Raw genomic sequence first — 10,606 nt, forward strand, 5'->3', positions numbered from 1 at the left:
CCGCCGCCGCTAAAACTGCCACCGCTTGAATGCTCCTTGAGTGCTCGTAAGATCTCTTCTTGTTGTTTCATCGACTGTTCTTGTTGTTTCAACATGGCGGCTAGGGTTTCTTGGAGATTTGAGATTGCCTTGCCATGTTCCTTGAGAGTGCTATCAATTTCTTGATTCCGAGTGTTAGTCATGGTAATCGAAAGTAATTCCGACCGGAGATCGGAACGGCTCTGATACCCTTGATAGGGTTAAACCCTAAAAGAGAAGAACTAGGAGAATATTTGGAGAAGATAGGAGAATTTCAAACTTCAAATCTGATTTCCTTCCTTCATATTACGTACATAAATAAGTAAATAACCCAAACAATTACATTAGACTCCCTAAACTACTAATAATTAGTAAAATACCCCTAAACTATCATTCTTCACGTAACAAATTAGGGTTTCGGTGGAGGTGGTTGTGGGCGGTGGCGTAGTGGGTGACGATGATGAAGGCTGAAGTGGTGGTGGGAGAGGTGGGAGATGATGGTGGTGAAGGCTGAAGTGCTCTGTTTGCAGATGTGAGGTTTTAAAAAGAGATGAGATAATCAAACACTATTTTTATTACACTCAGCTGACTGCACCTTTTACATAAAAAAAAAAAAAAAACGAACACTACATAGTAAAATATGAATTAATTAGACATATGAGTAACTAGTAAACAAACATACAACCCCTCCTTCGGCAGTCATCTTCACTCTAACCTCTATCTGCACCCAATAAAACCCTAAATCTCTTCACTCAACATCCAATTGTTCAATCATCAATTCAATCCACTCGCTTCAATCACAAAACACTCGAAATCCTGCAAAATGCCTCCAAAACAATCCAAAGCAGAAGTAGCAAAGAAGCAAAAAGTCGTAGAAGACAAGACATTTGGCCTCAAGAACAAGAACAAGAGCAAAAACGTTCAGAAATATGTTCAATCGCTTCAGCAGAATGTTATCCCCAAACCTGATCCATCAAAGCTCGCTGCAAAGGTATTCTTTAGGGTTTTCTATTGATTATCTTTTATACTGATTATGTTCTTTGTTGATTATGTTTTGTAGAAAAAGAAAGAGGAAGAGAAAGCTAGAGAGAAGGAGCTGAATGATTTGTTTAAGATTGCTGTTGTTCAACCTAAAGTACCTGTTGGTAGGTTTTCTATTGGTTGTTATTATTGTATTGATGTTTATGTTTATAACAATATTAAGTTGGTTAGGGTTTTGCATAGTTTAGATAATTTGCCACTTTTAAGTTTGTGCCATGTTTTGGATTGTGGACTGAGTTCATTTTCGGGCAAATGTTTTACGTTATAGTGACTTTTAGAATGTTTGGATCACCGTGAGATATTTGAATTTATCGTTTTCGCTTATCTGACGGTTGGTTAGGGTTTTGCATATCTTTAGATAAGTTGCTACTTTTAAGTCTGTATCATTATTTGGATTGTAGAGTAAATTAAACTTTGGTCTAGATGTCGGAATGTTTTACGTTGCGGTGAGTTTTAGAATGTTTGGATGGCTTTTAGATGTTTGAATTAAACATTTTTGTATATCCGACAGTTGGTTAGGGTTTTGCATATCTTGGATAATTCATAATTTGCTAACTTTAACTTTGTAACCATTATTGGGAACATTATAATTTGGATTGTAGACTAAATCAGATTTTGTCAGAGAGGTACAATGTTTTACATTATAGTGAGTTTTAGAATGTTTGGATCTCAGTGAGATGACTTTATGCTATTTTCGTGTTTGAATTAAATATTTTTCATGTTGACTTTATACTATGACATTATGCTATTCATGATAGTTTTGTCATACGTTGATTCTCTCCATGAGATGACTCTCTGCCCTGTGAATTCTCATCTGATTTGATTTGGAAGCAGCCTCTCTATTCCTACGGGGTAGAGGTAAGGCTGTCTACATCTTACCCTCCTCAGACCCTACCTTAGCTTTGCTATTGGTGAGATTTACTGAGTATGATGATGATGATGTTTTAGATAAAATCTTAATTTGTTAGCTACCGTTAACTTTGTAACTGTTATTGGGAACATACTAATTTGGATTGTCGACTGAATCCAAATTGACTTGAAAGGTACTAAGTTTCTCATCAAAATGAGTTTCAGAATGCTCATTTCTCGGTGAGATGATTTTCTGGCTTTTTGCTATTTTCATGTTTGAATTAAAATTTTCACCAATCATACATATGTAAGGCATTAGGTTTTCGTTTTTATAGCTTGCGAATTGGTTTTTTCATAATAGGTTTGCCATGCATTGATTTGTATATGACCTATGGATTGCAAGATTATGTTTGTACATTATAAAATATCATAATCAGTTGTTGAACATATGTGGTTATTTTTCGCATCTTGCTATACAATACATATGCTGGTATGCACAATGATACATCAATATGTATCATTTTCATTAACCGATTCTACAAAAGCTTAATGCTTCCTTGAATTTATGGTCAATAGCACCTATATTTGTAAACTTGTTCCAATTAGTGCATACTTGTTAATAGCGAATAGCGACAAGGGACCTATATGCTACATAGCGAATAGCGACAAATAGCGACCACTATTTTATAAATAGCGATACACTAGAAAAAGAATTTTGAAAATTTTTATATGTATATTATATCAAAATACTTTGGTATATATGCTATTTTACATGTATATTTAACAAAAACCTATAAATCCAGCTATTTTATAGCTATATCTAATTGCTATTTACATAAAAAAAACCTAACTGTCGCTATTCACGCTATTGGTTGCTATGACCCAGATAGCAACACTTGGTCGCCTCGCTACATCGCGCGCTATAACGGTCGCTATAGCCGCTATTGACAACTATGAATTAGAGCGTAAAGCTATCTATTTTGTTGACTGGCTGGTTTAACATAAAAGCTGGAAATGTTGGTATCTTTTGTTATATTACTATGATAGCAATTGAGAACGTGTAGCAAACAAACTTTTGTTTGCCAAAATGGTTTTATCATCTCATGTGCTGCGGTTATGATCAGGGGTGGATCCAAAGTCTATATTGTGCGAGTTTTTCAAGGCTGGTCAGTGTGCAAAAGGTTTCAAATGTAAGTTTTCGCATGATTTGAATGTACAGAGGAAAGGTGAGAAGATTGACATTTTCAGTGATAAGCGTGATGAAGGTGATGCATCAACCTTTTTGTTCTTTCACTCTATTGGTTGGTTACTTTATTCTTCATGTGATTTATATGGAGGATAATCGATTTCTTCTTGTGAAATCTTAGAAACAATGGAGGACTGGGATCTAGAGATGTTGGAAAAAGTTGTGGCGTCAAAAGGAAAAGAATATAACCAAAATAAACCAACCGACATTGTATACCTTCTTATCTGTTATTTTCTAACCCTTCATGTTTTTATTTCTTTTATCTGTTTATGTTGTGTATGCATTTTTTTAGGGCTGCAAATGAACCGAATGAACACGAACAAGACGTTGTTCGTGTTCGTTTGTTAAGGAAATATATGTGTTCACGAACTGTTCATGAACACTTACCGAGCGAGATTTTCTGTTCGTGTTTGTTCGTTAAGGAAATGAACGTGTTCGTTTGTTAATTTTAGGTAACCAACGATAAACGAACGTTCACGAACACAAACTAATGTTCATTAACACAAATAAGCGTTCATGAACTGAATATATAATACACTGATACTTATTAAATATTTTATTTGTCGGAATTTGAAGTATTTAAATAAAAAATTTAACTTAAAAACACTAATGAAGTAATGAACTATCGAAAATAAACGAACACGTTACCGAATGTTCACGGACATAAATGAATGAACGCGACCTCTGTTCATGTTCGTTCATTTAACTAAACGAAGGAAATTTCTTGTTCGTGTTCGTTCATTTATTAAACAAACGAACTTCCCGCCGAATGGTTAACAAACTGTTCGTTGAAAGTACGGTTCGTTACTTCGTTTGCAGCCCTACATTTTATATTTTGTTGTTGAGTGTGTGGCAGAGGTATTTATATCTTATATAACTATATATATGTAATGTGTGTGTATATATATATGTGTGTATGTTATAATTTTGGGTTTTTTCGGCAGTGGATGCAGCAACTTCTCATTTGACTCATTGTTTTCTTATGTAGGTTTGCAAACACTTCCTCGATGCAGTGGAGAAAAAGCAATACGGTTGGTTCTGGGTTTGTCCAAACGGTAATAAAGAGTGTCATTACAGACACGCTCTCCCTCCGGGGTACATCTTGAAATCCCAAATGAAGGCACTTTTAGAGGAAGAGGCTAACAAGCTAGCTATCGAGGATGAGATTGAGGATCAGGTGATTATTGCTTTAACTCTCAAGTAGTTTTTCTTTTCCTATGGGTTAACTGAATATAAAGGTAACCGAGTAAAAATATCAACAAAGTCAAACTTACTGTCGCATAATTTCCCAAGTCATCATTTTTAGCATGGCAAACTATACATATTATCTTTAAAAAGTTCAATGTTTTTTTTGGCAAAAGAAAGATGGTTACCCGAAACAGAATCTAGACTGGAGTTGATTACCAGTGGCGGATCCAGAAATTTTTCTAGTGGGTTCACTGTTTTTAAGTGCTCCAATTTTATGGAATCGGACATAAAAATTTTCAGGTCAGATAAGGTTTATCACATAATAAAAGTACGATATAATAATAACAAAAACATATTAGAAATTGAAAAATAGATGATATAAATACGATGGTCTTTACGAATTAATGTATAATTCTGGATTCCTACCTAAAGTTAAAAGATTAGTAGCAGGGAGACCATCAACCATGTATATTAAGGAATGACTGAAATATTTGACTAGTGAAGACAAAATTTGTTAGTTTAACACTTTAACGTGAATTACAAGCCACCTGATTATGTTTCATTTAGCCAAACCATTGGTTACTGGTTCCGAAATCTTAATTAGAACTTCAAGGAAGTCATGCCCTTTTTGGTCAATAAAAACATGTGAAACCTAAATTTGTGATCAGTCTTCTATTAGGATCAACTGAACTCTAAAGTGTTGACCAATTATCGAACACAAGATTCAGAAGTTTAAACATAGACTACACGACACTTGATGCTGTTTGTTCAAGTCCTGAAAGAAACATACATTTAGTCAAGCCACTGATTAGTAGTTCTCAGTTAACACTTTTCAGGAAGCTATGCCATTTTTTGGTCAAGGAAAACACTGTAAGAAACCAATCGGGTCGTGATCGATTTTCAATTCTAAATTAAAAAATTACATACTTTTTTTACTTTTATCATGTTGACTTTATGTGGTTTTGACTAGATCAATGATTAATTCTACTACTAAACCTCTGCACAGGGAAAGACTGGTATCCTTATTCTGTAGTTGGAACTAAAGTAGATAAACTATAATGTTAGTCTGGGGTTATTTGCACAAGAGATGACATCACTAAAATGGCTGGGTTGGGTGGTTCTGTCAATGCTTGGTTGAGTTGGTTCTCTCTTGCTGGATGCTAGCAGCAACTGAATGCGTGAATTGGGTTTTAGTTTGGACTTTGGAACCCTAAAATGGTTTTAAATAAAAAAAACTTAACAAATGTGACAGCGAGCAGGCTCGAACCAGATACTGTTTGGTTGTAAACAAACGCCTTTCCCACTGAACCACTTTGGTTATCGTTTAATGGGTTCATCTCACATTATATTAATGGGTCTACTCTAGTTTTGTTATATATAAGGTCTATTAAAAATTCGGAACACAACCCATAGGCAAGTACCTTGGACTGCCCTTGTTGATTACCTTTGTATGCAGTTAACTCTTTTAACTTTTTAGTGATTGGAATAAATTACTCTCTAAGAGCACTCACAATGGAGTCCCCATCCCTTTCCCTTTCCCCTTCCCCATTCCAAAGTTGTAAGGAAAATATGAATATATGATATTTAGTTCATTTTTACTCCTACATTGGAGTCCCCATACCCCAAATTATATGGGAAATCAAAGTGAACCCCCAACATTCGTCCCCAATCCTATTATTTTAATGTGTTTGTGAGTGAAAAAAAGTATTACATTTAATTGATTATGAATATATATGGGGAGTCGGATGTGAAGGGATTTTAAAAGATGAACAAATTTTATGAATAAACATGTATTTTAGGTAAATAATATGAATGGGGTTAAGGACTTAATTGTGAATGCTCTAAGTAGCATTTTTTTTTTGCCTTCTGTTGAAGTACCTGATATTTACACTTCTAACCTTTATCTGCTTTATTAATTTCTCTATTGAAACCCAATAAGTCTCACCATCGCGTATTATTTTTAATGTGCAGCGGTCTAAGGTAAAAACAACAACTCCTATGACTACTGATCTTTTTATGCAATGGAAGAAGAAGAAGGTGGATGAAAAAGAAGCTGGCTTGGCTGCACAGAGAGCCGAACGGGCTAAGAATGACAGGATGAGGTTTGTCTTTGTGTGGCGGTTATGACCCGTTTACTTATTAGTTGGTCCGTTTGTATGCGTTCTATCTAAAACGGGTAGAATAGCTCATGGGAAATAGATCTAAAATCACCCATAAAATATTAAAATTTCCCAAATTTTAATTGAAAACATTATATCATTGTTGAGTTACCGCAATTCTCATAATCATATTTGACGCACTATTTTTACAAAAAGATATGGATATTTCTTGATATTCTTCTTTTCTCAATTTGTTTTTTTTTTTTTTTTTTTTTTTTTGTATTGCAGTGGGCGGGAGTTGTTTCTTTCTGATGCGAGCGTGTTTGTGGATGATGCTGAGGCATATGAGAAGTACAACAGAGAAGAAGAACCTGATAACACCGCTGATAAGGTACCTTGATGTTCCCCACCTGATATATGGAAGTGACTTGACTAGATTGCTTTTGCTAAAATCAAATATGTGGATAAGTGTTGCTGGAAAGTCGGCTGATGGCAATGGATCGGGTATGGGACGGTGTTTGGTAATATCTGTTCAATACCCGATTGTAGGGGTGTAAATGAGCCGAGCTTGAGATCGGCTCGATTCGAGCTCTATTTTAAAAGCTCGAGCTCGGCTCGTGAGTAGTTTTTCATGCTTGGGCCGTTTACACCCCTATCGATTGTAAAATTTTGTACACTTCTGCCAGGTACACATTATTCTTTGCCTGTCGGGTTCGTTGGTTTCCCGTATCCGGTATACCCGTTTATGTTTTTGTGTGGTTAAAAATTATGTGTTGGGATTCCCCATTATCCGGTACCCTAGCTTGACAACGTTGTATTACATGACACACTGTATATTCATTAATACATGGATCTTGCTGTTTTTTTTTTCTTTCCTTTAGTTGAAACTTGCTGTGAATGTTGATTTTGGCATTTCAGGCACAAGAAAATTCATCTTCAGGGGGACCAAGTACATCAACAAATGTGGCTGCTGCTGCTTCTGAAGACGGGAATTCTGAGATCAATGTTGATGATGACGACGACGATGATGATGATCTGGATATGGATGAGTTGAATGAACTTGAAGCAAGCTTGGCAAAAACATCTATTCAAATCAAGGAACCCGTAAATTAAACCTCATATTGACGGAATCACAATCACTTACCTTACCGGGAGAAACTCAACCTAATTTTAAAAGAAATCATCATCCCGTCACGATAATCATGGAGGTAATTTGGCGTTTACTGGATTTTCTCATGTGTTTCATGCAATATAAGCAGATTGTAGAATGCAAGTTTTGAATTTTGTTTCCATGCTTGTTATGAACCGAACTTGGTTTGGACATTCAGTTCTAGAGGTTTTGTTCTACGCACTAAAGTTATGTGGCTACATATTTGTATGAAAACTATTTTCTTAAATTTCTCCTTTTTTGGGATTCCTTGTGTGTAACTTTGAAATGTTGGTCTTCTCTGCTGCTTGACACAATCACTGTTCCACATAGGTGATGTCTGGGTTCCGTTGGCCCTCAACGGAACCTCAAATGGAACTTAGGAATAGCATGTTTTATTGCACGAAAAAAATAGGAATTGTAATGACACCATGGAATAACATATCTTATATGTATGTTTTTTTAGGTATTTTTCACATTCTTAGGCAAACATCTTAACATATTTCTTAACTAAATTAAGTTTACAATTAATTTAACATATATGCATAATTAACCTTTTTGGGGTGTTACAAATCTACCCTCCTTAAAAGAGGTTTCGTCCCCGAAACCTAAATACGTACCAAATAATGCTGGGTAGTGCTTCCGCATATCTTCTTCCGATTACCAAGTTAGCTCTGAACCCTTTAGGTGTTGCCATTGGACTAAAACTTGTCTAATGGTCTTGTTTCGAAGATGCATTGTCTTGGAATCCTTAATGGCTATTGGTCTTTCAACATAATTTATCCGTTCATCCAATTTGATATCATTGTGAGACACTTAGGCTGTTTCATCCACGGGCACCTTAGTTGAGACTCATGAAACGTATTATGAATCCCATCCAAAGCTGGCGGTAATTCTAATCGATAAGCCACATTTCCAACTCGGGCTAAAATCTTGAAAGGTCCTATGTAACGTGGATCCAATTTCCCTCGCTTTCGGAAACGGATTATGCCCTTCCATGGGGATACTTTCAAAAACACACGGTCCCTAACTTGAAATTCAAGAGGGCGTCTTCTTCGATTTGCATAAGCCTCTTGTCGATCCTGAGCCGCCTTTAATCGAGCCCGCATGAGATCAATTTTCTCATTAGTTACGACTACCACGTCATTGGGTGCAATTTCTCTTTGTCCCATATCTCCACAACAAATGGGAGTCCTACACTTTCTTCCGTATAACATTTCATAAGGAGCCATTTGAATGCTACTATGATAGCTATTGTTATACGAAAACTCCACCAAAGGTAGATGATCATCCCAATTTCCCCCGAAATCCATTACGCATGCTCTTAACATATCTACGAGCGTTTGAATGGTTCGCTCGGATTGACCATCCGTATGCAGGTGATAGGCGGTACTGACATGTAATTTTGTACCCATTTGATCGTGAAACTTCTGCCAAAATCGGGATGTAAATCGGATATCTCGATCCAAAATAATGGATAGGGGTACCCCGTGGCTAGATATAATCTCGTTTACATAGACTTCCGCCAACTTTTCCGAGGAAGAGGTTTCTTGGATGGGTAAAAAGTGAGCGCTTTTGGTGAGTCGATCTACAACAACCCATATGGCTGTTGGGTCAAAATGGAGAATGATGTTATCAATTACACCGACGTTATTTAGCGTATTTATTATTTTGTGTAGGTTGGCATTTTTATTTGTTTTAGCGGGCGTTTTAGTGTGTTTAGTAGGTTTTCCAAGCAAGAGGCGGCTTGCTTGGAGGACAAGGCTCAAGGGTCTATAAATAGGGAACTATACCTCATTTGTTAGTGGTGCATTTGTGAGCCACCACCCCGGGGGAGTTCACCCGGGGTGGATGATTATCTTGTAATGTTTTATCACTATCAATGAAACATTTCTATTGTTAAAACCTTAAAGTTTCTATCTTTATTGTTTATTATCGCTTGTTCTTGGCTCGAATCACCCGTCTCACTATTTTTCACCGAACCGAGACTGAAACCGGATCGTTTCGGGACTATCATTTGGTATCAGAGCCACGGTGGCTCGTTTCAGTTTTCAGTTTGGTCGGAGCTTCACCGTAAAACCGCCGGAGATGTAAAAAGGTTTCAAATCTGTGTTGTTGATAAAGTTTCAGATCTGGCAATTTTATTAGTTTATCCAGCGTCTTTGTTTGTTCATGGTGTTCAACATTTTTTTTTTGTTTAAAGAAGAAAGAGTATGGTTCCTCTCTCTCTCATCAAATTTCTGGGTTTTCTTCCACACCTTCACAATACAACAAACTGGCTGACGACGGCACTAGGAAATCAGCAACCATCAAGTGGTTCAACGACACAAAGGATTTCAGCGACTTTGTTCTTAGAGCATGTTATCTTTATTCATCAGCAACTTTGATGATTCCAGCGATTTTGGTTATCATCATTTTGTTCAAGAAACACATCAGTTAGTGTGTGTTTTTCTTCTAAAAAAAAATTGTAGTCCCGAACGATCCGGTTTCAGTTTCGATTTGGTAAATAATACGAGACGGGTAACAGAAGTTTAATACATCAATAACTGTTAGAGATGCATCCCTTCATAGTGTAACAGAAGTTTCAAAAAAAAAAAAAAAAAAAAAACGTAGCCGGCACCTCATTTTCAGTTTCGATTTGTAGTCCCGAAACGATCCGGTTTCAGTTTCGATTTGGTATAAATAATACGAGACGAGTGATTTTGAGCCATAAACTAACAAGAATAAACAACAAGAAAGATAGAAACTTTAATCAAGAAAGATAGATGTTTTCATTGAATGTGATAAAGAGGATACAAAAGATAATCATCCACCCCGGGTGAGCTCCCCCGGGGTGGTGGCTCAAAAAATGCACACCTCACAAGTGAGGTTTAGTCCACTATATATAGCCCCTGAGCCTTGTCCTTCAAGCAAGCCGCCTCTTGCTTTGAAAACCTACTAAACTGACTAAAACATCCGACTATCACAATAAAAACGCCAACCTATACAAAACCATAAATATGCTAAATAACGTCGGCG

At 36.4% G+C, this 10,606-nt stretch overlaps 1 protein-coding gene across 1 annotated transcript; it reads left to right on the top strand.

Annotated features, from left to right (window-relative positions):
* The first annotated feature begins 679 nt into the window (after positions 1-679).
* Positions 680-7,857, top strand: LOC110894950 (zinc finger CCCH domain-containing protein 11). Its single transcript, XM_022142210.2, has 8 exons — positions 680-1,009; positions 1,079-1,163; positions 3,033-3,173; positions 3,276-3,364; positions 4,143-4,331; positions 6,314-6,444; positions 6,730-6,832; positions 7,360-7,857. Exons 1-8 carry the CDS (start codon positions 842-844, stop codon positions 7,552-7,554), a joined length of 1,101 nt encoding a protein of 366 aa, XP_021997902.1. The 5' UTR covers positions 680-841; the 3' UTR covers positions 7,555-7,857.
* The last annotated feature ends 2,749 nt before the right edge of the window (positions 7,858-10,606 follow it).

Source organism: Helianthus annuus, chromosome 12 (assembly GCF_002127325.2).
Source record: "Helianthus annuus cultivar XRQ/B chromosome 12, HanXRQr2.0-SUNRISE, whole genome shotgun sequence".
NCBI lineage: Eukaryota > Viridiplantae > Streptophyta > Magnoliopsida > Asterales > Asteraceae > Helianthus > Helianthus annuus.